A 27,711-nucleotide genomic window follows, 5' to 3' on the forward strand; every position below is an offset into this window, starting at 1 on the left:
AGGAATCGCTCAGACTTCAGGAGCGGGTTTTAAATAGAGAAGGGGGCAGGGAGAAATGCTGAATGGGCAGTTTAAACAGGGTGGGTGGGTGGCAGCTCAAGCTGAGTTTAAAGGGCGGTGGGGCTGCAAAGTTGGAAGGACGGAGGGGACATCTGGCGGAGAAATCAACCCATTACAGATGTTGAACCCCTACCTGGTAAATCCGAATTAAGGATCTAGTGTAGAGATGTGAAATTCCAGAAAGTTTGAAGCCATGGGGCATATGGGTCGGAGGGGAGACCCTGTATTTTTCTTTGGGGGAAACAATGAGAATTTGGGGGACGGACGGACGGACCTGAAATATCTCCAGTACTTACTTTCGTATCAAACCTAAAACTATTTTACTGGTTTAACAGCAGAAAATGCATCATTTATAACGGTGAATGGCCACTAACGTGACGGTCACTTTCTGCATTTCGTTTCCTGACCTCGCCATATGGAATGGAGGGCAGGGCTCCTGCGTCTTTAACAGTTGTGTAGAAAAGGGAATTTCAGCAGGTGTCCTTTGTGTGTATGGTGAAATCCCCTCTGCATCACAACAGTTCAAGCTGCAGGAGCCCTGCCCTCTTTTGGATCTGGTCACTCTAGTTATAGCTAGAGCAGCTTTAACTTAGGGTGACCGTATGGAAAAGGAGGACAGGGCTCCTGCCTCTTTAACAGTTGCATAGAAAAGGGGATTTCGGCAGGTGTCGTTTTGTACGCATGCAGCACTGGGTGAAATCCCCTCTGCATTTCAACAGTTAAAGATGCAGGAGCCCTGCCCTCTTTTGTATCTGGTCAAGAGGACAGGGAATCCTGCAGCTTTAACTGTTGTGATGAAGAGGAAATTTCACCAGGTGCTGCCTGCATACAAATGACACCTGCTGAAATCCCCTTTTCTATGCCACTATTAAAGCTGCAGGAGCCCTGTCCTCCTTCCCATAGGGTCACCCTACCATTTTACCATTCTTTCCCCCTGCCCAGAACCATAGGGACAGTTTATAAAACTGAAACTCACCCTAATACTCCATACATCTGATGAAATAATCCACTGAAGCTCATGCCAAGATAAAAAGCTGGCTTTGCTGCAATAAACTCACACAGATAGCGCTGCTAGGAATTTATAACTTAGCGGAGAACATTGCACTATCTTGTATATTTATAAAAAAAAAGGTACAGAACAAACTTTTTGGGGGGTCCATGTGAAGATGTGAATTATTAATCATTAATAATAAAGCATTATTAATTATTAATAATCATCATTACAGTATTAATGATTATTATTCATAATCATTAATAAAGCGTTATTAAATTATTATTATTATTTTATTTAAAGCATTTTCATAGCGCCGCCTCACCATTTCTGGCATCGAGGCGTTTTACAATAACATATAAAACAATTCCATTAAAACCCTCAACCCACATTAAGACAATTCCATTAAAACCCTCAATTAATTATTATTGATTAATTTTTATTTAATTAATAATAAACGGTTGTCTCTGAGCATGTACAGAGTTCCCTCTTACCACATAATAATAATAATAATAATAATAATAATAATAATAATAATAATAATAAATAAATAAAAAGATTTTCAAATATCTCCTCCTTTCCCTTAAAGAAATTAGTCCCCCGCTGGCTTTGGGGAGGGGGGGGAACTGTTGAAGCCCCCTCCCGTCAATCCAATCATATAGCTCAGGGGACTACAACCCCCATGAAGCTTTGCGCCGAGTCTCTTCTAGCGCGCATGCGCCTTTCGCCTGCTTCCTGGGTCTTTTCCTACACTTCCTAATACGACCCTTGGCCTTCCCGCCGGGAAAGACTACATTTCCCGGCACGCCTTTCCGATCCCTTGCGTCGAAGGCTGCGTGCGTGCTGAAAATAAACCGCCAGTCGTGTTCGCCTCGCTCCCCTTTGTTTCGCTGGCGGAAACCCCGTAGCGCCCCAATGACGCACGCGCGCGCGCGCGGTGGCTGCTGGGAGGGGAGGCGTGGCTGTCTGAACTGACTGACTAACTGAGGAGAAGGAGAAGAAAAACCGCCTCGCGCGCCCGTTGCGCACGCGCAGTAGCCGGGCTGGGTCGGGAGCGGCGGTTGGTGGCGAACCGGGCAGGACGAGGGGGGAGGCGGCGGCTGCGCGCGTGCGCCTGCGCCTGCGCGCTAGGGGCCGCTGCCTGTCGCCGGGGCCCTCTTGTGTGAGGTAAAGGCGGCGGCGGCGGCGGCGGCCGGGCTTGAGGGGACGAGGGCGGCGGAGAAGGAGAAGGAGAAGGGAGCGGAGGAGGGAGAAGCCAGGAAGGGAGCGGTGTGAGCGGCCGCCGCCGCCGCCCCCTCAGCGCTATACCGGAGGGACCCCCCCCTCGCCGAAGGAGGAAGAGGAGGAGGAGGAAGAGGAAGAAGAAGAGCTCCTGAGGGGCCGCCGAGCGGGCCCGGGCCTTCGAGCCCCGCCGCCGCCGCCGCCATGAACAGCGTCGGGGGCGCCGACGAGATCGGGTGAGGGAGAAAGGGGGGGAAGGGGGGACCGTCACGTGGGTCGCGAGGTCGGGGGGTCACGTGGGGGCGCCTTCGTTTCCCCGAGGGAGAAGGAGAACCGGGGGGGGGGGCGGGATTGGGACCTCCTGCTCAGGTGTAAAGGGCTTGGGGAAGGCCACGTGCAGGTGGCTGCGTTTGGGGGTGGGGGGCACTAACCTTGTAAACCTCTGGGGTGCTGGAAAGAATAATAATAATAATAATAACAATAATAATAGAGAGGGAAGGGGTTGGGCAGGGGTCACCCCAAAGGAACCTTCTCTTCACCCCCCCCCGTCCCCCAATGTCTCTTTTCAAGGTCCTGTTTCATATATCTGTGCCAAGGGGCTTGCATGGAGCGGAGAGAAACCTCCAAAGGGAAAACTCCACCTCCCCAATTCTCTTTCTATCTCTCCCCCCCCACCCCCACCCCATGGAAAAGGCCAGGAGGCATCAAGGCCCCCCGCCCCCCCCCCACACACGTGGGGAATCTCCAGTGAAAGGCCTTCTTCTCCTGGTCCTCCCCCCCCCCCCCCGACTCTCTCTCTCTGTGCCATGGTGCAAGATGAACCAGTGCTTTCTGCTTGGCATAAAACAGGTCCCCGTAGTGTAATAATCATAATAATAATGGTGAGGGAAGGGGTTGGGCAGGGGTCACATCAGAGGACCCTTCTCTTCACCCCCCCTCCCCCAATGTCCTGTTTCATATCTGTGCCAAGGGGCTTACATGGAGCAGAGAGAAACCTCCAAAGAAAAAACTCAACCTGGAGGCTGAAACACACACGCACCCTGTTTCTCTCTCCACTTAATGGTCAAGAGAGGGGGAGGACAGGGGCGCATGAGGATCCCCCCCCCCCGTCACACACACACACACATGTGCAGCCAGTGAAGGATCTTTCTGTTTCGTTCTTGCTCCTTCTTTCCCTCTGCACCGCATGGCAAGATGCGCCAGTCGGTCCTAGTCAGGGGCCTGGAGGAAGCAGGGTCAGGGGCTCGCATGGGGGGGGGGTTCTGAGAGAGCCTCCCCCTTTTCTTCCACTTGCCTCCTCTTCCTCTGTGCTATAGGGTGAGGTGGCTCAGCGATCCCCGTCTAAGGCTCCATCGAGCAGGGCTCCGAAACCAGGGGGAATCCTTCCCTTATTAAGGGGCTGCCTCCTGTTTCTCTCTGGGAGGGGTTTGATTATTAGATGGGTGTGGAGAGTCAGGCTCAGCGTAAGGAATGAAGGTCCCCGGGGAGGGGGGGGTTGTGCTTGGTAGAGATATGTGGGGGTTTTAGGCAGCACAGGAAGAAAAGGAGCCCGTGGTGATGCTGGGAAGAGGCCGGTGAGGTGGGCAGGGGCGCAAGAGGCATTCGGCAGGGCATAAAGAGCCCCTGCTGGGTCAGGCCAGAGGTCCACTTCGCCCAGCATCCTGGTTTCCACAGTAGCTGACCAGATGCCCCAGTGGGAGGCCCCTCAGCAGGGCGTGAGGGCAGCAGCCATCTCCTGCTAGTTGCCCCCAGCAGCTGGTGTTCAGGGGGAGGGGGGATCTCTAAAGGGTGCTGTTGGCCCAGAGCTGTGCTGTTTTGCAGGCCAGTGTTCGGTGCCCAGGTCCCTGGGTGAAGGAGATCCCGGTGGTGGAGGGGGATTATCAGTCATCGTACCAGCTGGGATGCGTATTGGGAAAGGGTGACTGCTTATGGGCCTGGCGGGAGGCAGGGGGCTGAGGGCCCGCTTTCCCAGGTTGGGCTTTGGGGATGAAAGGGTGAGGGGACAGGCCTGGTCGTGCCAAAGGGTTCCCTCAGCTCACGCAGCTTTATGTGATTGAGGTGTTCCTTTCCTTCTGGGCCCAAGTTCCACCCCTTCCTCACAGGTGGGACGTTGGCGTCCACAGGGACACCTGCTTATGCCTGCCTTTGTAATGAAAACACTTTCCCATGGCGGTTAGGGGGTGGTTGACCTATTGTGAGGCGATAGTGCAGACTCCAGACCCTGAAGCAGCGGCCTAGACGGTTCGCGCGTACGGTGTGTGTGTGTGTAAAATTCCTTTCTCCTCTTGCCCTGAGTTCCGAGGCCGCATTCTGCTTTCGGGTCCTGGAATTGCAACGCGGTGGCACAAATGTTAAGGCTCGGGCGCAGCTGGCAGCGTTGCACCTGCCTGCTGCAGCTGAGGCTCAAGGTCATCCCTTGCGATTGGGTATCTGCAGCTTTCCCTTGTCTTCCTTGCTCTGTACACGTTGTGAAGAGCTCCAAGTATTCTCTGCAGATTTTGAGAAAGGAGAGGATTGGTTGCTTAACTGTACCCCCCCTCCCTTTCCTAGTTCTGGTGGTCCTGCTTGATGGGCCTCCGTACTGGGGCATTCATTGCTGAAGCAGTGCTACATGCCCTCCCGCTTGTTGAAGGAGGATGAACACCTGTGCAGGACAGAACACTGGTGACTCATCAATGCTCCCCACATTGTATGAGCTTTGCCCCCACTTGCGCTGGTAAAGGTACGGGTTGCGTTCAGCCTTTGCAGCGGAGGCAGCTCATAGAGGAGCGACAGAGACCTAAAACAAGATTCTCTTTTGTATCTCCTTTTGACTTCTCTGCTTGTCCTGCCAAGTACAGATAAGGCCTCCTGGGGTGCCTGACGTGCCTTTATGTTTCTTGTTCCTGGGCAGATTACCACAGATCAATTTCCACTCTGGGAATGGCTGAATTTAAAAAGAAAAGGGGGGGAAAAGATGTGGGGTGGGTGGGTGTGACTTTTGTAAAGCTTTCCAAGGGATTTCATGCTTTTAATCTATAACCTCAAAATAGCTCCCTAGTTGAATTTCTTTGTATACGTCCTTCTTAGTCGCCGTGCTCCAAACGTTGTGCAGGATGTCTGCAGTGTGTAGGGAAAGAACCAGAGGAATATTTTAAACCCCTTCCCTCACTAGGCTAGGCTGCTGCTTGCACTGAAACATAGATAGCCTGGACCTGAAATCTACCTATGCTAAAATAGGAAATATACTTTTTTAAAAAAAATACACCCCCCAACACGGAATTCTGTAATATTTAGATTGTGCTTCTGTATGTTCGGCATTGAAGCTTGAGGTCAAGCAGCTTATGGCTACGTTATGGCTGGATCATAACATTCCTTGTGCCGCCAGGTCCATTCCTAGAGCTGTGCATGCGAACTGAACAAGCATGACATCGAAGTGTGACATGACTCCAGTGTTGCAATTAGACAACCTGAATGAAGGATGTTGAACTGTAACTCAAAGAATGACTTATTTTCTGGGTTCTATTCAGCGGAAAGGTGCAGGTTGAGATTCTTCACCTTTGGGGCCCTTACTTGCTTTCTTAAATCAAGCCTCCTCAAAGCGCGCCTTCCCCGTGAACTTTAAACTGCTCCTTAGTTCTTATCCCCAACTGAAATGATGCCGGAGTGCTGCAAATGAATATCCTGCCTTTCCATGGACAAAGTTGCACACAAGGAGGCATGAATAAGTTGCTTCTCTCCATCTGATCCATTTGAATGGGATTCAGAGTCTGCAAATGGGACTACTGGCAAAAGAGAAAAAGGGGGAAAAAACATCTGAATTGGTTTAACCCACGCTTGAGAGTGGTTTATGCATGACCAGGCCAAATCCTTTCTGTTCAACTAAGCAAAAGAAAGTTGGCTTTTTTAAAGACCATAAATAGATGTGTGAGTGTCGAAGAATACCTTGTGCTCCCCATTGCAAGAGTGGCCAGTAACTCTGTAGACTTTTTTTGTATCCTCCCTTAGATCTGCATAGCCAGCACTATGTCCAGCTGCAGTTAGCAAACCCCTCAGTATTAAAAGTGCAAGACTGACTCCCAGTCCACGTGACCGGACTTGTGCTTGGGATAACTTAGTTTGTGTTAGTCATCATATGCATGCTTCAAAATACAGAATACCTCTGGTCCCTGTGGTGTGTTAATTCTGACAGTTTTCAAGACTTTTACAAAATTCTGAATGGTAAATAGCCTTTTTTTTTTTTTTTAAAGCTAACTAAACGTCTGGATTGTGGCTGCATTTGAATGATCACATCCTGAGCTTCTTTCCCGTAAACCCAGTCCCATTGTGCAAGCTGGCAAAGTAACCAGGAAGTCTTTTCTACTAACTATAGTTTTCTGTTCCATTCAAACAAGGAAAGTGTGGCTAAAAGCCAGACTGTTAAACCATCTTCAAGCCATGGGTGGTTCTGCAGCCTCTAACCATAGCTTCTCGGTTTAGGTGTATTTGGAAACTATATTTAATGGAAAACTTCCTGGCGGTTTGCTGGTTTGCACAAAGCAAGGTGTGAAGGAGCTGCATATGTGGACAAATTACTTGTTTACTTCTTGACTTATTAATTGAAACATCATCCAAATTCTCAGGAAGTCTGGCTACACTTTGCCCATTTTTTAAAAAAAAATTAAATGAGCTATTTAAGCTTATTTGTAGCTTGCTTGGTCTGTGTGGTTTTATATGAAGCTGTTTTCTCTGGTGATGAAGCAGAGGATAATGAGAACAGACAAAACAGTGAACCATGGTTGGTGATATGAGAATTAACCTTCAAGGACTTTTGGCTCCCTCATACGAGGCTGCTTGAACGTTGTAGCATCAGACAGTGGTTTAACGTTAGCTCTGATCCAGCCCAGTATGTCAGAATAAACCAACAAGTTGGGGAGACGTTTGAATAGCAAGCAAAATTGCAGTAGAGCAAATACTTCAAACAAATGAATGAAAATGGTGCAGGGCGTATAACCAAAGCAATAGATTGTCCAGCCAAATCCTGTGCATGTTTAACCAGAAATAAGTTCTACCACGTTCCAATCAGTATGCATAGGGTTGTACTCTTAGCGCATCTCATGCGGAGAAAGTTTTCCGTGATCATTTAAACCATTTACTCAAAATAATCCAGGGGATTTCAGTGATATTGCCACGGAGTGCATAACATGGATCACTTTTGTTCATTCTGCTCCTCTAATCCTTGCTGCTTTAATTTTGATACTTAGATGATTTATTATTATTTAGCATTAAGGAAAACATTGCGCAAAACGGTGCATCAGAATTTTGTACTACATCGCACATGAGCTGCAGATAAAGTTGGTAGATGTTAGAAGCTACCCGTTAGAAGATGAGATGTTTTCTTGAGTTGTTTGGTAGAAGGAAATTTGCTTCTTTCATGGACCCTGTTTATTATTATTTTTTCATCTCTTCCTCAGGCTGCAGTGTTGGTTAATTCTGCATTTGCTCAGTGTTCCAGAACCCCATCTATCACCAAGCCAAAGGCCAAAACTGTCTTAGCTTGTGGCGATCTATAGAGCTGTGTATAAATAGCAACACTTTATTTACATACAGCTGCTCTGCTTGACCTCGGAAAACCCTGCCTTTTTTGTCTGAATATTTGTCAAGGTAGCCAGAAATAACTTAGAATGAAGCTAGGAGATTGAAATGGCTACTGAGAAGAGAAAATCCCTGCAGTCAAAACTGCTGCATGATGTGTTAAGATATGTTTGCATCTCAGCAATCACATACCACTAATATTTTTTTTTTTAAAACAACCTTGTCTGTGTTTGGTGCGGCTTACAATCCCTAGCTTCCTTTCCTAAAGATTTCTGGCCCCTCCTTCTTGCAGAGAGATGCTTGGTTTAGGAAATGTTGGGGTGTTCGTTTGTATGTGCGTGCGTTTTATAGTCATTTTTAGTGGAGTTTGAGCCCCTTATATAAGAGGGAAAGATGGGAATAAATACTATGTATAAGAAATGCTAGAGCACTGGAAGGCAAAACCATATCCTTATTTCTTCCTCTCTTGCAATGTCCATTGCTCTTAGCACACCGCTTGGATGACCTTGTGAAAGACACAATCTCTCAGCCTCAGTTGTATATAAAATGGGAATGCTGAAGTTCCATCAGAAAGATTCCTGGCACCGACATGCTCAAATTAATCTAACCCTATTGCAAGAGTGGGCATTTGGTGGCCCTCCAGATGCTGCTGGACTCCAAACTCCCATTAGCTCCAGGCAGCAGGGCCAGGGATGATGGGAATTGTAATCCAACATATTCTGGGTGGCCGCAGGTTCCCCACCCCTCCCCTTTTGCATGAGTGTGCCATATCAGTCGACATTATGTGCTTTTCCGTTTGCAGGTTAATCATATGCTTCTGAAAGGGCTGGTTTGCAGCCCTCTAGCTTGGTTCTTAGTGTGCTGTGCAAATTTCCACCCTGGTTTTCATCAGTGCAGGACAGGCTGCCTCTGAAGTGTTATTTGGGCCTGTGCAGTTAGGAAAGGGCCTGGGCGTCTGGCTATGCCTGCATTGAGCAAGGTTTGTGATAAGATGAGCCTAAGAGTGCCAGCGTCCTGCTTGGGTAATGATGGTGGCAACGTCTCTTAATATGAGTGTACCCAGATAACTCTGCGCTTTAAGAACGCTCTGTGCTTCCTGTGCAGCACTGATGGGCACCGCACACGATTAAAGATCGCTGAAACACTGGGGGCGGCATTCATGCTGCTCACACTGAAAACTGCTCTGAACTCTGAAAAGAGTTCGGAAAAGGAAATAGCTTTTTTCTTTCTTTTCTTGGCACACGTCAGTTTTGCCAGTCATAGAATCGACGAGGACAGAGGAACCTGAAGATGGCTCTGCCCTGTGTTCGAGAGCTCTCACTTCCTGCCTCTATTGACCCATGTCATGCCTTCCACTGGATTCCACAGGCTGAAAAAAAAACACCATTTGATTGCTAGGCCCAGCACAGTATATATATATATATATATATATATATATATATATATATATATTGTAGGTGACTTCAGTCACGTAAAGGCTTTCTCTTTAGCTCTAGATGGAATTATTTTTAGACCGGGTTGAGTTTTTTCCATTCGAGAAGATAGTTTTACAACACCGGGTGCTGATGATGTGGAGAAAAAGACTTTGCTCCTGGGTATCTAGTGGTGAAAGGACGAATTGCCGTCTCTCCCTTCCACCCCCAAATACTTTTAGCACTGTCTTCATTAGACGGTCAGAACCTAGGAAGCTGCCGTATACTAGCCCAGGCTACTTGTCCATCTAGTCCGTCTGGAAGTGCCTTTCTAGAGACAACTTTCACACCAGCTGCTACCTGTTCCTGTTTTTAACTGACGCCGCCGGGGGTTCAGTCTGGGGCCCCCTCATGCAAAGCATGTCCTCTCCCTCTGGAGTCTGGGGCCACTCCTTCTGCCTCTCTGGTGACACCCAAACCAATGACGTTCATGATGCGGTCTGTCTTGTGTGCAGCTGAATTTGCCACCCCCAAGAGGCTTTCTACATGCTTGTCTCCCTGCAGCCCTTGGCACTAGCTACCAGTGGGTCCTGGCGTTGAATGGCAACCATTCTTAGGGCGCGGCTCACTTGCGGTGTAGACCTATTTTCTTCTGGATCAAGCTGACAAGACAAAAGCCATTAGTCAGCAGGGAGGGAAGCTCTCTTCTATCTTGGTGCTGGGGGCGGGGAGTAGAAATAAAAAGAGGTGCCTTCTCTGTGCTGGGAGGTGCCCATTGATCATCTTCTCTGTTGCTTTTGCGGAGTGGAGGTTGGGGTGTGTGTGGAGCGTGAGGTTTTCCCCTGGCGAATGAGATGTCCCAAACATCGCCAAAGCCACAATGTTATGACACCAGATGTAGCCTTGTTACCGCTCTGAGTAATGCACATGGGCCATGGGGAGAGGATGGCATGGTGCATTGACCAGTTACAGGTCCAGTAGGCTCCTTTTGCGGGCTGAGCCATTGAGTGGTGGAGTCCTGGTTCTTGCATGGTTCCCCCGTTGATCCTCTCACCCAGCATCTAAGTGAGGCCCACAATAGAAGTATAGCTTCCAAATCACATTTAGTTAGGCCTCATCTAGAATATTGCATCCAGTTCTGGGCTCCACAGTTCAAAAAGGATGCAGACAAGCTGGAGCGTGTTCAGAGGAGGGCAACTAGGATGATCAGAGGTCTGGAAACAAAGCCCTTTGAAGAGAGACTGAAAGAACTGGGCCTGTTTAGCCTGGAGAAGAGATGATGGAGGGGAGACATGATAGCACTCTTCAAATACTGAAAAGGTCGTCACACAGAGGAGGGCTGGGATCTCTTCTCGATCCTCCCAGAGTGCAGGACACGGAATAAGGGGCTGAAGTTAAAGGAAGCCAGATTCTGACTGGACATCAGGAAAAACTTCCTGACTGTTAGAGCAGTACAACAATGGAATCGGTTACCTAGGGAGGTGGTGGGCTCTCCCACACTAGAGGCCTTCAAGAGGCAGCTGGACAACCATCTGTCAGGGATGCTTTAGGGTGGATTCCTGCATTGAGCGGGGGGTTGGACTCGATGGCCTTGTAGGCCCCTTCCAGCGCTGCTATTCTATGATGCCCACAAGACCATCAGCTAGCCCGTGGCTGTTGACTCCTGAGCCAGACCTAGGTTGCTTTGCCTTTTCTTCAACATTCTAGTCTTCAGGGTTCTGAACACGTGTTCACAGCCACGCAGCGTTTGTAAAATGCTGCTTTTCCCCCAGCGGGGCCGCCTTAGTTTTGTCCCCATCTCACCCTTCCGTATTTAGTCCCATTGGCTTAGCTGTGCCACCTCTGCTACTCCTGGCCCATTTTTCTCAACCGGATTCCGGCTTGCCATAAACTTGAAAGGTTCAGTTTAGAAAACACAGGCTGCAGATTTATGCTAAATGGTTATGGCTAAACCTAATGATGGGATACACCCTAGCTGAGTGGCGGAGCGCATGCTTTGCATACAGAAGGGTCCAGGTTCAGACTAGGCATCACTATTTAAAAAAAAACACGCTATTTAGTAGCAGGTGATGCAAGAGAGCCCTCAGAGCCTCTTGAGAGACACATAATCTGACCTCGCATTAGGTAGCTTCTTATGTTCCTATGTCTGGCTTTGGTCTGTTTTACATTGTGCCAGGTCTGTGCTGCATTGAAGGCTTTCAGCTTCCCTAGAGAAGCTAATACACAATTAGAGGTAGGGGTGTGTGTGTGTGTGTGTGTGTGATGGTGCTTAAAGTTTCCTTTCAACATCTACTGCCGTACACCTGGCTCCTCCACCTGTGGGGTTATCGTGTCTTTGTGTTTAGGGATTTTCTAATAGCTTGTTTGCCTGTTCTGCATTTGTGCTTTCATCTCCTCTTGGCCCAGAGATGGTTTGTGAAAACATCTTGGTAGCCCAGATTGCTATCTATTTTACTAGGTATCTTGAAACTGATCAGTGTTGGTCTCGTAATATTATTTGAAAAGCACGAGGCGCTTGATCACGTCACTATACTTGCCACACTCTGCCACAACGCGTTCCACTTGTACCTTACTAACGTTTCAGAAGCCCTGGTCAAGTGAACACACACTGACCTTTTGAGCTTCTTACTCCTGAGCTTCATTGCGTTGGAGTTGTTCGTGTGGTTGGAGGATCGGGAAAAAGCCAAACTGGAAATCGGCAAATGTTAATAGGAATTCGTCTTCTTAAATGGGCTCAAGTTGTTTACCTACTGGCTAAAGGATCCTGTTTCTTCCAAGAAACACCTGCATATTACATCATCCTGTGTCTTGGAAGTAGCTCCCAAGAATAAGTGCTCGTGACTGTTTTTAAGAGAACATGGGATGTTCTGCAGGAAAGTCTGAGAGTTGAGGCCTAGATGGACCCTCGGTCTCATCCAGCATGGCTCTTCTGATGTTCTTATGTAAAGTAGTGTTTCGTATCTCTGATGTTGGCCTAAATGTTTAATTTGGCTGATAAATGCTTACCTTGTTAAGGTGAGGAAGGAAAGGAGGTTAACATGTTACTCACTTTTCTGGCCATGGCCATTCTAGTGTCCTGAAGCATGCAAAGTATAATGTGTGTCTGGTAGTGAACATTTGGCATCTTGAGAAATGATGAATTTGTCTAGAAATAGAACTGTCAGGCCCGGACTTGTAAATTGTGTATGCCTTTCAGGAGATGTGGTATTTTTGCTTGTGTATTCCGATGAAGAAAGGTTCGTTAGAGAACAGTGTGTACTCTTGCTCCTGAGGGCCAGTGATACCTGTGAGACTGCTTCTGCCGCTTCCTAGAGTGTGGAGAAGGCTGATTACACAGAAAAAAGCAAGCAAGGAAAAGTTCCATTGATGTTACCCAGAGTGCTTTTCACAAGAAGTGGTGAAAACATCCGGAGTTCCTGTTTCCTTTCGGGATGTTCTCATTCTGCTGAAAACATCTCAAATGTGATGCAGCTGAGATTTGACATAACGATCAATCGAGGTTAACTTGCCATGTTTTAAATGTGTATTATTTGGAGTCATCTGCGATGAAAAGTCTGGGTTAAGAACTTAAGTGCCATGCTGGATCAGACCAAGGGTCCATCTAGTCCAGCACTCTGTTCACACAGTGGCCAGCCAGCTGTTGACCAGGGACCCACAAAGCAGGACATGGTGCAACAGCACCCTCCCGCCCATGTTGCATATAGAGCTGATGGCTGGTGTTACTGTTACAGCCAGACAGAAAAACTCCCAAAAACATGGTTCTTTATCCTAAATGTGCCCCATCTCAGTCACGTCTTGGGAGACACATGAAGTCTTAAGATCTCTCTAGCTAGGATGCATTTTTCTGACATAATAGTGCTATAGCTGTTCCATACAAGCAGGGCGTTGCAACCCCAGGTGTGCTGACTGCTCATTCATCTCTATGGCCAGAGTTGGAGGCGGCACTTTTAATACGTGAGACGTGGTCTTCTGTTTCTAAAGAGCCGGCGTGACAGATTTTAGGTGCCAGGCCTGTACACAGCTGAATACATGTTTCAAATTCCCAAGTGCCACAAATTACCAGGTCCCACTGGGTGTCCGGGTGCACGAACGAACAAACACCACATGCGTACACATAGACAATCTGTCTAATGAGGATAACAGTTCAAGCATCTGGTGAAGTGCGCTCCTGTCCGTGGAAGATTATGCCAACTTTTGTCCTCCAGATGTTTTGGACTAAAATTCCCTGCATCCCTGGCTAGCTGGGGCTGATGAGAGTCGGACTCCAAAACAACTGGAAGGCAGCAAATCTGGAAAACCAGGCCTGTTCCATCATAATTTTTAGTTGTCCCAAGGTTCATGCTGCAGTAGATTAATAACCAGTTTCCCTAGATTAGGCTGTTAAAATTTGTGTTAAAATTACAATAAGTTAATATAATAAATCATATTAAAATTAAATTATTATTGTTAGTAAAATTACAAAATTAGATTCATTCTTTGGGAGTCCTGTGAAAGGCAGGATAAAAACGCTTTGAATCAATCAATAATAGAAAAATTATGGAAGCTGGTGGAAGAGGAGTAGATTTTGTGTGTGAAAGTACTGAGTTTAGTTCTGGTACTGAAAGCAAACTTCTCGTCTGAACGTGTGCTTGGAGTTACCTTGGTCCTTAATTCTACCTGCACCCCTGAGCTACTGCTTTGCACCTCCGTATATGTCCAGCTCCAAGATCCTCCAGCCGGGAGGAGGCGCAAAACAGTGGCTCAGGGGTACAGGTAGAATATGAACCTGGTCCACCTAACTTGGTATTGTCTGTGTTGTGGTTGGCAGTGGTTCTCCAGAGTTTCCAACAAGAGGCTTCCCCAGCCCTGAGAGGCAAGGAAATGAGCTCTAGGGCCTTCTCCATGCAGAACATCTGCTCTCCTCTATAATCATCTCCCCATCCTTTTTATCGGTAAAAGAAATAATGATAATGAAATAGATCCCACAAGCCTGCAGTCAGCTCACCTCCCCGCACGCAGTGATCTAATCTCCTTGACTTCCGGTTCCCTTTCAAAGTCTGATATCAAATGTGTCGCTTTCCTTTTTTGCCAGTGGAATCATAGAATAGCAGAGTTGGAAGGGGCCTATAAGGCCGTCGAGTCCAAACCCCCCGCCCCCTGCTCAATGCAGGAATCCATTCTAAAGCATACCTGACAGATGGTTGTCCAGCTGCCTCTTTGAATGCCTCTAGTAATGTGCTTTCCTTCCCCTTCAGTTTTCAATTACCTGTACTGCTAAGTTTGCGTTAAAGAGGAAGAAGTAGCATATGTGGAATATTCCAAAGAGTTAATCTAACACACGTTGGGTTAGATCCAGAGTTGACCCATTGTGAATGGAAAAGCTCCTTCCATTGGCAGAGTGAACCAGGATCCTGCAGAACCTCAGCACCATCACCTCATGCTGTTTTTGAGTGTCCCCCAACCATCAGTAGTAAATTTTCAGGGGTATAGAGGGCTGCAGGGGGAAGGAGTAAAAATACGCCACGCCCCCCCCCCCCCCCCCGGGGACACACACAAACAACGTACACACACAGAGTTCTTCCCACAGACTCATCAGTTTGTAGAGTTCTGCTTCATACAACTCTGGATCCAAGATAGACAAATAGATGTGAATGCCTTTGCAGGGTAAACTCTGTTAACTAGAGGATGGGAGGCATTTCAGATGTCCTTTTTGTCTGTAATGAGGTCAGACCTGAAGCTTAGTGCAGGAGGTGGTGGGAATTAATAGTGCCTGGATCTTTCATGGTTGCCCCTTATTCAGTGCGTGTTTAAAAGGAAGCCTCTGTACCCGTGCTCGTGATGTCCCAACAGGCTCTCTTTCACCATATGGCATGAGAGCGAAGTGTGCAGCCATTGCATTGCTGATGTGCAGCATTGTTTGGCGTATTAAAAGGAGGCACTTTGATAACTTTAACTGAAGGGGGAGGATGGTTCATACTTCGGTAGGCTTGAATATCCTCCCAAGTTTGGAAACAGTGGTGGATCCTTGCTATGTGGTAGAACCTAGACGTTGTTTGTGAAATTGTTCTTTTATTTTATTTATGGAAATATATACCGCCTTTCAGCCTAATGCAGTTTACAAAAGTAAAATGCATTTCTGATACAATAAATGAGAGTAATAAAACATGACAACAGTAAAACCACTGTTAAAACCCATTGAAAGCCCAGCAAAATAAAAATGTCTTCAGTGCCCACCTGAAACCCATAAACCTCAGGTGAGCAGCTTTCGTAGGTCCAGGGACCATTTTTGCACACACACACATGTCCGTGGGTCACGCACACACACACACACACCCCTTATATACAATATTAAAAAAATAAAATACATGTATTATTTTTTAATGGTGTTCATTATGAGCTGCATAGTACCAAAGGGATCAAAATTAGCTCGGGATAGAGTTGTGTGGTGAACAGAAGATCGAGTTGATAGCATCCAACTCCAGAGCTTCAGATGAGCTCTCGGTCAGTGTTAAACAGCAAGGGGAAAGGATGGAGCCCTGACTAGCCTCATGGGGCAAGGGACTCACCAGTATGGCAATTCCAACTACCTAGAACCAGAGCTGCCATAGCACAGTGCCTTCCCGTCCCATACCAGCGAGACCTCGCATTGCTTGGTGCTTGGCACTAAAAGCTGCTGCGGGTTCCAGCAGGGACATGCGCACCATGTCTGCCTCCCAACGAAGGTCATCCATCAAGGGCACTGAGTCTGTTTCAGAACTGGGCCAGAACATAGGTGGGAGAGGATTTGAATAATCCATTTCATCCCAGGATGCCTGGAGCTAAGGAGCCATCCCTTGCTCTGACACTTTACTCCGAAAAGGTAAATGAGAGGACGGCCACCGATAATTATCCAGGGTGGTGGAGTCCAGCGAAGTCTTGCTACTGCTTCCTTTAATACCACAGGAACGCAGGCCTCTAAGGATGTATTTACAGCCTTCCGCCACACAGTACGGACACAGAGCTCATGAGCAAGTGTTTGGCCTCGATCCTCCTGTGTCCCCAGGCTAAACGTGTTCAAACCTATCCAACGAAACAGGAGGAGCCTCCTCCGCCATGCTGGCTCCCAGTGCGGAGTCTCAAGTTGGAATGGATGCGAGCGGCTTTATCGGGCAAAGTGCTTTGCAAAGCGCAAGCTTGCGTACGTAGGAGGGCTGCCGTAGAGATGAGGTCCCCACAGACTGGGGAGGGAATGTCTTCTTTTGCTTGCTTGCATGTGGAGAGAAATAGGCTGGAGAGGTGCTCCCCTGGTGGTGGGCTGTGACGGCCGTGGTCCCTTCCTCAGGCTCTGCTACCCCTGCCCTGCGGTGTCCTGTTTGTCCATTGAACTGCTGCTGCCTGTCGTAGTCCCATTGGTGTAGCGACCTGATGAGTCACAGTCGTAGCGTTTCTGTGATCGCGTAGCAGCAGTGTTCGAGTTACTGTTAGGTTGCCATGCGCCCGAGACGTGAGCGCCAGCGGAGTCCGTCTAGAGGATCAAGGAGGCGTTCTCAGAAGAGCGCGCACGAAGCTCTCTGCGGCTCTAGTCAGGCCGGCCTTTTGTGGAGAGGCTTCTTGAACGCTCCGGCAATTGTGAAATCCTTCCTCTGTGCTTGAAATCTAAATGAAACGGCATGTGTGCAGACTCTTTTGCTGGCAAGTAGCGGATTGCTTGCTGGACGGCTTCCCTGGAAGCAATTCAGTTTCCCGAGGCTCAAACTGTTTTTCTGAAGCAATTTTGGGAAAACAAAACCATTTGCCAAAACTGATTTCTGGAGCCTTTTCATTATCATTTATTATTATGGCAACCCTGAATGGGTTTTAGCCAGTTACAAGTCCTATATAAAATCAAATACATCAATACATTATATTACATAGTATTATTCCACATATGGCTTCCGATAGGGACGTCATTTGAATTATCATAGTTCTTAGAGTACATCCTTATTCAAAAAGGCTTTTGTGGCCGAACAAACGGCATGATAGCAAGAGATCGAAGATCAGCTCTCAGCCCGGCTGCGATCTTTCTGGGCGACGTTGGCAAACTGCTCCCTTTTTCTTTTGGCCTCTGTAAATGGGAACGGCAAAGACCTACATCGAGTGGCCGTTGGGAGGAATGAGATCAAAACGAGAAAGAATTGGCCCATTAAAAGAATATTCAAGATAATGAGTTTTGCTATTGACAAATAAAATACATTTCTGTATGAGTGACACTTATGGCATTAGAAGTATCTAATGTCGCCCTACTCCATTTGTTTACTTCCTCAACAGGCTTGAAAATTGATTCACAATACAAGTGGAAGAGAAATTCTCAGTTGGTAACAGCTTCAGGATCTACAAAGCTTAAGGACTCACCCTACTTACCCCTCCAAAGGCATATTAGGATGTAGCCCTGTTCGCTCTAAATAGCTTCTGTCTGTCAAGTTTAAAGAGGTCTTTGTTTCTACAGAGCAGATCATAACTAAGGTGTTCTTTGAATTGCAGAAAGCTGTTTGTGGGTGGCCTAGACTGGAGCACCACGCAAGGTAAGCGTCTCCTGAATTGATCGTGAACTTCTTCCTTTAACAAAAAAAACCACACATACCCCCAACTTTCAAATACCGCAGGCCCTGAGCTGCTGCTTTGCATCGTAACATGACTTAGGGAAGGGCTCAGTTACAAATCATTTGCGGCTTCCCTGAGGCCAGCACAGGATAAAAGCCATTCCACTCGTTTAGAGTAGGAATTCTCAAGCCTTGATACGAAGAGCCTCCCTAAATCGATCAAATGCTGCTTGTGTACAGTGGCCCGCTTGCTTTCGCTCTAAACCCATCCCTTCTGTGGACCGTGCGAGTTTTTCCAGAACAGAGTTCCACTACTTCTCTAAACATTGAATGGCTGGAAAACCATTTCAAGGTAACAAATGCATTATACCTTTGTTTGGATTGCCTTTTTAAAAAAAGTGTCTCATCAGTCCTGGGTTACATCCTCTTTGGAAGTCGCAAGCCATTATGGGGTGCCTTTGCTTCCACTCTCTGCCTATTTTCCGTCTCTGGCAAATGGTTCTCAACCAAGCGTGTGTGTGTGTGTGTTCTCTTTAACAGAAACGCTCCGTAGCTACTTTTCCCAGTATGGGGAAGTCGTCGACTGTGTGATAATGAAAGACAAGACAACAAATCAATCGCGAGGCTTTGGATTTGTCAAGTTCAAAGACCCCAACTGTGTGGGGACAGTCCTCGCCAGCAGACCCCATACATTGGATGGCCGAAACGTAAGTTTGCCCCTATCTGGGGGTGGGGGTGAATAGGGTTGCATGCCCAGTTGTTTCTTAAAATAACCAAGTTCAAGGAAAGAGTCAAATGCCTGATGGAATAATTAAATACTTTTGCTTAGCGATCATTCCTTCGCTCCTTGCAGATGTGACTGTCCTTGGGACTAAGTCTTATAAGAACTCAACATTCATCTTTTTCGCAGGGTCCCCATTCCTTGATGTCCTGTTTACAGGGTTGTAATGAGAACTGTCTGGTCAAGGCTGAGGTCTCTCCCCCCTCCCCCCCAAATGATGGATAGATGAGCCCTTTACCGCTTCCTATTTTTGTGAAATGTCTCTTTATACTTTGCAATTCCCCCCAGCTGTGACTTGCCTTTGAATCAGTCTCTAATACGGCACTACTTATTTGTATTGTATTTATTCCGTTTCTTTGTGAACCGCTTTGGGATTTGTGCGAATGTGAAGTGGTATAGAAGCATTCACTAATAATAAAAAAAAATTAAAAAGTTGCTACCACCGCCCAAAAATCCTTTGGTGAGCAAACACTTGGGTGAGTATAACGGCCGCGGTTCGTTCCGCTGACCTTTCGTCCCAGGAGCGATTTTGTTACCGATTTTGCTAGGCCTGCCCGCTGACACGCACCATTTAAGGCACATCAGCTGCCCTGAAAAAGAGAGCGAGTTCTCAAGTTTGCAAAAGCACCTCCAGCGAGGAGGACTCTCTCACACGCTTAAAATAAGTAGCTTGGCCTTGAGATTGACAGACGGGGCCTTGCTTTAATTTGGAGTTCCCTCTGCACGTTCTCTAGCTCTCTCTGAGAGAGGATTTCCCTGTGAGCGGATATCACTGCTCGTTCGCAAGCAGACCTGCCACATATCGGATGAGTGTCCTTCCAGCTGGTTCAGCCAGTCTTCTGGGTGTTTCCTAATCTCTGGCTTGAGCCATCCTGGCAAGCGGGCGGTGGGAGCAAACCCCACTTCGGCTTTCTAAACCGCAGCTTGCCGTGTCTCCCATTTCACACTCGGCCCTTGTTTGACAGATTGATCCAAAGCCCTGTACCCCTCGAGGAATGCAGCCGGAGAGAACACGACCGAAGGAGGGATGGGTAAGGGAGCCGCTTCCGCACCGCTTTGCCCTCTGCCCTCGCCGAGCTGTCGGTGTCTTTCCCTTTCCAAATTCCAAGGAGCTTTTGTTAACCCGCTGGAAGCAGACGGTGAATTTCAAGCGCCCTAGCAGAGAACAGACAGAGCTCTCGGGGACTCTGAGGGACCCAAGGCGGCGTACATAATCCTCCTCCTCTCCATGTTATCCTCACTACAACAACCCTGTGAGGTGGGTTGGGCTGAGAGTCTGTAACTGGCCCAAAGCCACCCAGTGGGCTTCCATGGCCGAGCGAGGACTAGAACCCGGATCACCTGACTCCCAGTCCAACACTTTAGCCGCTATACCATACTGATGTCGGCACACCTGCGTGCCGCCACACAAAAATCAGAAGGAGCCGGGTGTGAATTCTCCCATTTGGAAGCCACCTTGATGTGTTTCAATTGCCCATTGAAAATATCGGTGTTTGACATTATTTATGAGCTTCCCCTTGAAGAATTGGCCAAGATGGGGTAGAAAAACAGGCATAAAGATTACAGTCGGAAGAGCCGTAAAAAGGGTAAAAGCATGACTACGGCAGCCGCTGTAAGAGAACACAAAATAATAACTAGCACAGGCCAGGAGAAGCGGGTTTGTCCGTCTGTTTGATTGTTTGGTTTGTCGAGGCCTCAGGGAAGAAAAATGTCTTCAGGCCCAGTTCCTGAACAGAGTTGCCACCCCCAAGAAGTCCGCGCCGCAGCGCCCTAGCCAATGTCACCTGCTCCTTTGTTTGGTGAAGCAAGTCCTGTCCGAAGGGGTCGTTGTGGGAGAAGCTGCTCCGTTGCGTTAGTCTGGGCCCCAGTTTGGAGCACAGAGGGCAGCTCTCCCCAAACAAACTCTGGGGTTTTAATGGTGCGTAGGACCTGTAACTCCCCAGCCAGCCACGCATCTGGGCAGCGCCAGGTAGAGAAAGCCTGACAGAAGTCACTTGAGCTTGGGGCTTTTCAGAGTGTCTTGAGATTCACCATTTGCCTTCCACGCCTGTCTGAGCTGCTGTAACGTTGCTCTCCGTTGAGTGCCCCCCCCCGCCATCCACTTCTCCCCACTCTCTTAAAACCTCTCTTCCACCTCCCTCTCCGTCAAAGCTTCTCCTGAATCTTCCCGGTGACTCTGGCTTCCTGCACCTCAGCCTTCGTAATTAAATCCTCTCTTTCCCCTTCGTCCCGCGTGCTGCACGTGGGCGCTGCCAACTGTGCCCGCGTTGCCTCAAAGAACGCAGCGGCATGAAGACCACGCCGCTTCGAAAGGCAAAGCGTAGCTTCATTAGAACCGTCTGTCCCGTTTGTCTTGGCAGAAAGGATCCAGGAGTGATAACAAATCCAATAAAATTTTTGTTGGTGGGATCCCTCACAACTGTGGCGAGACAGAGCTCAGGGAATACTTCAAGAAGTTTGGAGTGGTGAGTTATTGTGACCGGCATGCTCTGGTTTCTGGGAAGAGGCCTCTTTCCCTACCTAAAATACTTCCCCTGTTTTAGTTACTTCTTTATTACGACTGACGGGTGCATTTCTTGCTGTTAGCTGTAAAAAGCCCTGGACTCTAATGTGTTCAGTTTTGTACTTCTGAGTCCATGGTTTTCACAGGGATTTGGGGTGTTCTCGTCCGCGGCGGAATGGAGCCAAGAGAAACGGGCTGATCCCGTCTCGCTCAAGAAGGCTGGGCCAAGCCATAGTTCCGGTTGTGCCCTGAGAGGAGGAATCCGCCCGCCCCTTTCATTTTTTGGCTCTGCCTTCGAGAGAAGAGCAGGATTAGCACCTGCTTCAAGGAATTGCGTGGAACTTGGCTCAATGACGAGCAGGGAAGAGGACCCATTTGGGGGGGATGGACGGAGGACACGGTTCTTCATAGGACACCAAAGCTTCCATCTGTCCAACCTTGGAAGCTCGTCATCTGTCCTTTTGGCTACTCAAACCTCCCTTAAAGACCGGGCATCTGTTTGCTTGGCAGTTCTTCATCAGGACTAGCAACTTGCTTTTTAAAATTAAAAGTTCTTGAGACGTCTGGGACGTCCGTGGCAGCGTGGGGCCGCATTCGTTCCGAAGGTGAATGCGCATCGATATCCTAGAAACGCTCCTGCTCCTAAACCTTTGCTGAATAGCAGTACAAAATCAGTCTGGTGGATCGAAGTTAAGCAGATTGAACAGCACAGGCACCTGCAGGTTGAGGCCTGAGCGTTGGCAGCGTACGTGAGTGGAAGGGAACCTGACTTACCTTGGGTTACCACAAGCCTAGCTCCTTCTCAGAGAGGTGGTTGCGTTTGCATACCTGTTACTGGGAACTTCCCAGTGGCTGCAGAGTTGGGAGCCTCTGCATGTAATGCATGTGGGGATCTCTGTGCAGCCTGCAACATAAAGGGACCATTTCTTTCAACCGGCTGACTTAAGATCGCTCCCCTCGCTCCCTCCCTGGCCTGGGTTTTATATAAATTGTGTTTGTTCGGTTTGGTAAATGAACTGAGTCTGTCTGAGATGTGCTATTAAAAGGTGGAGAATGGGGGGAGAGGACGGACACACACACACGGGACTGGGTGTTCAACAACAAATATGTAAAAACACGAACATGTTCAGCCACTAATGACTACTTCTGCCCATGTGAATCAGAAACCTGACACTCCTGCTAGGAGGGGGGGGGGTTTGACACGGCGTAATTGGGGTGGGTCTCAAAAGGGAATTAGCCCGTGTTTCCAGGATTCCCGTTGGCACTTGGGTAACTTGAACCCTGCCAAACGAGTTATCTTTTCCAATTAGTTCTCAAAGCTCACCCCGGGCGAACCCACGCATATCCCGTTTCATTAGACAATTCCCCCTTCGGTCCCCAGAAGACTCCCCTGGGTGGAATTGGTGTCGTTCAGGGCAAACGCTCCCTAAAAGCCTTTGCGTAGCGCCAATCGATCTCCTTCCTCCTCCTTTCCTGGGTCACGCCTCGCTCCATCAGCCCAGCGCCCGGCTCCTCGGAGCCTTTGTGGGGTTGGATGGAGCATCAAAGTCCCTCCCGCCGCAGCAAGAACAGGTGGAGACCTCAGCAAGGAGTTGGCCGGCACAAAGGGTCCGTGGGACGGGAGAGACACCCCCCATAAACCTCTTCAGCAGCACCTTGCAGCTTACATGGTCATTTCTCCTTTTTCTCATCCTTCACTGGATGACACTTCCAAGCAACTGTTGCTGACTCCCCCTGCCCCTTTTCTGATCTCGGGGGCTGCTAATAAATTGAACTTCTGCTCCCCCTCTAATAAGACCACGCCGCTTCGAAAGGCAAAGCGTAGCTTCATTAGAACTGTCTGTCCCGTTCGTCTTGGCAGAAAGGATCCAGGGGTGATAATTTCTTCTTTGTTTAGAATATTGCAGACTGAGAGGAGACCTCAATTTTATTTATTTATTTATTTATTACATTTTTATACCGCCCAATAGCCCAAGCTACTTCAACCCTTCTTCCCTTCCACACTCACTCACACACACCCTATTCCCATCTACCTGTGCAAACCAGTCCTTGGTACGTCTCATTTCTCAAGATGATTTGCACGAGCCAACTTAGAAGAAATAAGGCTGCCTTCCTGCTCCCATCGCAGTTTGGTTTCTGCGGTGAAACACTTGAGTTTTTGCCCTGAGTAGCCACCATAGCGCTACTGAAAGCTGCAGTGGTGAGGGGGGCCATTTAAAGAGCTCGAAATCACTGTCGCCCTCTTAAAATCACCTCCAGACTCTTTGATCTTCAGGGCTTAGCGGCCCATTTCAGAGGCAAGTGAAATTGAATCAGAGGCTGTGGATTTGGGGGCAGGTGGGTGAACTCCGGATCGGTAGCCCACTCTGTTCACACAGTGGCCAACCAGCCATCGGCCAGGGATGAACAAGCAGGACATGGTGCAACAGCACCCTCCCGCCCACGTTCCCCAGCAACTGGTGCACACAGGCTTCCTGCCTCGAATACTGGAGGTGGCACACAACCATCAGGGCTAGTAGCCATGGATAGCTTTCACCTCCAGGAACTTATCCAACCCCCTTTTAAAGCCACCCAGGTTAGTGGCAACCACTACATCTTGTGGCACTGAGTTCCATAATTTAACTCTGCACTGTGTGAAGAAGTCCTTCCTTTTATTTGTCCTGGATCTCCCACCAATCATGGGATGACTCCATTGGGTTCTAGTATTTTGAGAGAGGAAGAAAAATGTCTCCTTGTCCGCATTCTCCACACCATGCATAATCTTGTCCACCTCTATCATGTCTCCCCTCAGTCTCCATTTTTCCAAGCTAAACAATCCCAGTTGATGTAACCTTCCCTCGTAGGGGAGATGGTCCAGCCCCTTCATCATTCTAGTTGCCCTTTTCTGCACTTTTTCCAGCTCTATAATAGCCTTTTTTAGGTGCAGTGGCCCAGAACTGTACACAGTACTCTAAGTGTGGTCGCACCATCGATTTTTATAAGGGCGGTACGATCCTGGCCATTCTATTCTCAATTCCTTTTCTTATCATGCCTCACATGGCGTTGGCCTTCTTTACACTGGGTGAACATTTCCATCAAGCTGTCCACAACAACCCCAAGATCTCTTTCTTGTTCGGTCACCGCCAGCTCAGATCCCATAAGGTTATACTTGAAGTTGGGTATATTTTTGCCCCAACGTGCCTCACCTTACACTTGCTTACCTCGAACCGCATCTGCCATTTTGGATGCCCACTCTCCCAGTAGCAGTAGGCATTTCAGTCTGGAGAAGAGTTTGCTCACTCTTTTTTTAGGGGCTCCCCCCCCACACACACACATTCCCCTTCAGCTTCGGAATTGCCTCAGAACTTGTCAGCAAATCAGAGGCGAGGATGGTGTAGTTTTCCAAAGGGCAGCTGCTTATGCCAGCAGGCCCTGTCACCTTGGAGAGCGTTACCTGTTTGAAACCATCACTAAGAAAACAGGCCCAGTGTTCCTTGTTTGCTCCTCCAGCGAAGTCATCAATCCTCCCTCCCCAGAGCCATCTGCTCTGCCTTCTCCCCCTCCCCTAAGATATTTTTTTCTGCTTCTTCAGCACTGTTATTTGCATGTTCAGCTGTGCGCGGTGGTTGGCTTTTAAATCATCGCCTCTTACGTGTTGACTCCTTAAAGGAAGCAAGGGCACAAAGTGGTCGTCTGCATCGTTATGTATTTGCCAGAGAACCAGTGCGCACCTGACGCCCCTGTTTAGGAAGTGGGATTTACTTGGAAGAAGTTTATCTGCGCTGTTCTCTGGCAAATGCCTACCGGTAGCCATTCACCCAGCGCCGAATTGTGGGTTTTGTTGGGTGGGTGGGGGCAGCCTGCTGCTGTTGGCGAAGCCTCACCTGGTGGCATCATTCGTAGAATTTCCCCTTCTCTTTTTCCAGGTCACCGAAGTGGTAATGATCTATGATGCAGAGAAACAGCGGCCCCGAGGTAAAGGAGAGTCTAGTTTGTCCTTGAGATTTCTTTATCCTCTCCCTGTATCAGATGGCAAACTTTCACAACATCAACTTCCCCCTCCCTCAAAATATATACATATATATATATTTATATTTCTTTTGTACATTGCCTCAGGAAATTATTTCACTGAACATGTGAACTACTTCATGTAGGCTTCTCATGCCATTTGCAATTTCATCTGGTGTGCTACTCCTTTTCAAGTCAGATGTTGCATGTCCATCACTGTCTCTCCCCCCCCCTTTAACAAAAACATGAGACCTGAATTGAGCTGCTTATTAAAAAAAATAAAAAAAATAAGGAAGGGAAAAAGAAAGAGAGAGAGAAGCTGACAAGCCTATAGATTTTCTTCCTCTCCTTTCCTTTTAGAAGTGAAGGTTCCTTTAAAATCTAACAGCCTGTTTTTCAGGCTTGAACTTCTCACTAGCTGCAAGATTAGAACAGATGTTCTGCTTTATGCCTTGTCTCTTTTCTTTTCGGTCGTCAAATGGCTGCAGCTGAAATGTGTGTCCAAAAAACCCCTGTGTGTAAATTGCTGCTTGAACTATTTCGGGGACGAGCGTCTTTGTCGTCCCCCGCTCGCCTTGAGATGGCTGCGTTTATGCCACACGCGCTGAGAACGCAGCTTGGGTAAAGCTCACCTTGTCCCCGGGAGTCCCAAAAGAAAGCAGCCGTTGTGTTGTCTACCTCTTCATTGCACCACTCACCTTTCAGTCGGCTCTTAGAGGCAGCATTTTTAAAACGTCATCAATGTGAGTTGCACCCAACCACTCAATAGCATGTCAAACATGCTAGAAAACAGTTTGCCATCTGGACTTTCCACCTCCTCCTTCTTGACTTCATTATTTAAAGAAATATATCAATTCTTCACTTCATATTTATTAAGCTGTTAAGTCTTAGTTTTTATTTTTTAATTTTAGACATACATCCTTAGTGGCATATTTAAGTGTTTCATAGTAAAAGTACAGTAAACGTTAAGTTCTTTCTCCCCCCCCTCCTTTTCTTTCTCTCTCTCTCTCTCTCTCTCTGTGAACTGTTTTGTGATTAATATCTCTTTAGATTTCTTTTCTCTAGGTGATAGATTATCACAGAGGTACAGGCCATTTCCGCTAACGGAGGAGGGCTTTGGAGTGTAAACGAAGTTTTCAATATTTGGTGCGGGAGGAGTCGGAGGGGGGGCATGAAATGCTCATATTTTGGTGCCTTAATTCATTTTGCAACAGCTTTGCACAGTTTTGACAGAAAAATTCACTGACGCAGCAAAGAGCAGCGGCCTCTTGTGTGCGCGCGCGGTTTTTGTGGTGTTGTTTTTTTAAAAGCCTCATGGAGGCAATAGAAGTCTTGCCTGTATTTTGAATCCTCCATCCCACTCTTGCACTCCCAGCAAACAAGACCCAACGTGACCCTTTGGGCCTAAATGGTCCGGAAGCTCCAGCCGTTTGACTCGCCCACGTATGGAGCAGGGAATTAAAATGTTGTTTTTTTCTTCTTTCTGACCCATATTTCCCCCTACAAGTTTTTTGTCTTACGAGCCTCAACCGGCTGCGTGTCAACCTGCAGCTACACGCTTAAGACGCCTCCTCTGGTTGCAGACTGCCTGCTCAGAGTGCTGTGTGGCTCACCCACCCACCCCCGTGTCTAACTACTGCAGTGTCCCCAATTCCCATTACAACCCAGTGCTTTCTCTCTCTGGTTGCAGACTGCCTGCTCAGAGTGCTGTGTGGCTCACCCACCCACCCCCGTGTCTAACTACTGCAGTGTCCCCAATTCCCATTACAACCCAGTCCTTTCTCTCTCCACTCAACGCTACAACTGTAGACGTTCTTACCAGGGCAAATTAGATCCTGGCGGTCGGGCGAAGCGAATGGCCTCTGGCTTTCATCCCTGGCCACTCGAGTTCCTGTTTGCATCCCTTTCATGACTTGCAAAGCCTGTCCAGCAGCCATGGTCTCTCCCAGAACGCTGGGGAAAGCACGTACTGTTCTCACATCAAACTCTCAGAGCCGCCTTTTCTGCTCAAGATCTCATTCTCTTAACAAGAACATCTGTCCAGGCCTTAAATCTTAACTTGCTTTGCTCACAACCCTACTGAGATTCCAAGACCCAGAGGTCGCGGCGTTCTTTCCCAGTTCCTACTGCCTTCCCAGTTAGGGTTGCATTGAGCAGGGGGTTGGACTCGATGGCCTTGTAGGCCCCTTCCGACTCTGCTATTCTATGATTCTAAGTCTGGCTTTGGGAGGACGGTTACATTCACCCCCGGTGACAATGTCATCCCGTGTGGATTTGGCTGGGGTATATCATTGCCACCTGTAAATTGCAATGTACTGCCATGAGGTGCGTCTTTTCGAACGTGACTGTTTTGAGTCTCGCACATTTGGCTGTAATTTTAACTTTGAGAATAACTTAATACAGTGAGCAAAAAGGCCAAGATGGTCGAGGCAGGCTTAAGAACGTAGCGAGGCCGTGCTTTAAAGTTTTATTTATTTTGTATTTATTTATTTATTACATTTCTATACCGCCCAATAGCCGGAGCTCTCTGGGCGGTTCACATTAGTTTTGGCTAATGTGAGGTGCATTTAAAGCAAAGACAGGGCCCGTTCAGGCAACACTTCAGGCTCTGTGGTTAGCGAAACAGTGGTTCTCTGGGGTTAGCACTAAACCACACAACACTTTAA

The 27,711-nt window shown here is 48.0% G+C and overlaps 1 protein-coding gene across 3 annotated transcripts in view; it reads left to right on the forward strand.

Annotated features, from left to right (window-relative positions):
* Nucleotides 1-2,170: 2,170 nt before the first annotated feature.
* DAZAP1 (DAZ associated protein 1) overlaps nt 2,171-27,711 on the forward strand; it is a 42,375-nt gene continuing 16,834 nt past the window's right edge. Inside the window, exons 1-6 of one of the 3 annotated variants that reach the window (XM_063147085.1) lie at nt 2,171-2,508; nt 17,716-17,756; nt 18,315-18,481; nt 19,521-19,586; nt 20,916-21,020; nt 24,964-25,012. In XM_063147085.1, coding sequence (XP_063003155.1) covers nt 2,477-2,508; nt 17,716-17,756; nt 18,315-18,481; nt 19,521-19,586; nt 20,916-21,020; nt 24,964-25,012 — 460 coding nt within the window. In that variant the 5' untranslated portion in view covers nt 2,171-2,476. Of the gene's footprint in view, nt 2,509-17,715; nt 17,757-18,314; nt 18,482-19,520; nt 19,587-20,915; nt 21,021-24,963; nt 25,013-27,711 lie in introns of those variants that run through there. The other 2 variants (XM_063147084.1, XM_063147086.1) reach the window with 2 other exon arrangements.

The sequence above is a fragment of the Elgaria multicarinata genome, chromosome 23 (assembly GCF_023053635.1).
Source record: "Elgaria multicarinata webbii isolate HBS135686 ecotype San Diego chromosome 23, rElgMul1.1.pri, whole genome shotgun sequence".
NCBI classification, from domain to species: Eukaryota; Metazoa; Chordata; class Lepidosauria; order Squamata; family Anguidae; genus Elgaria; species Elgaria multicarinata.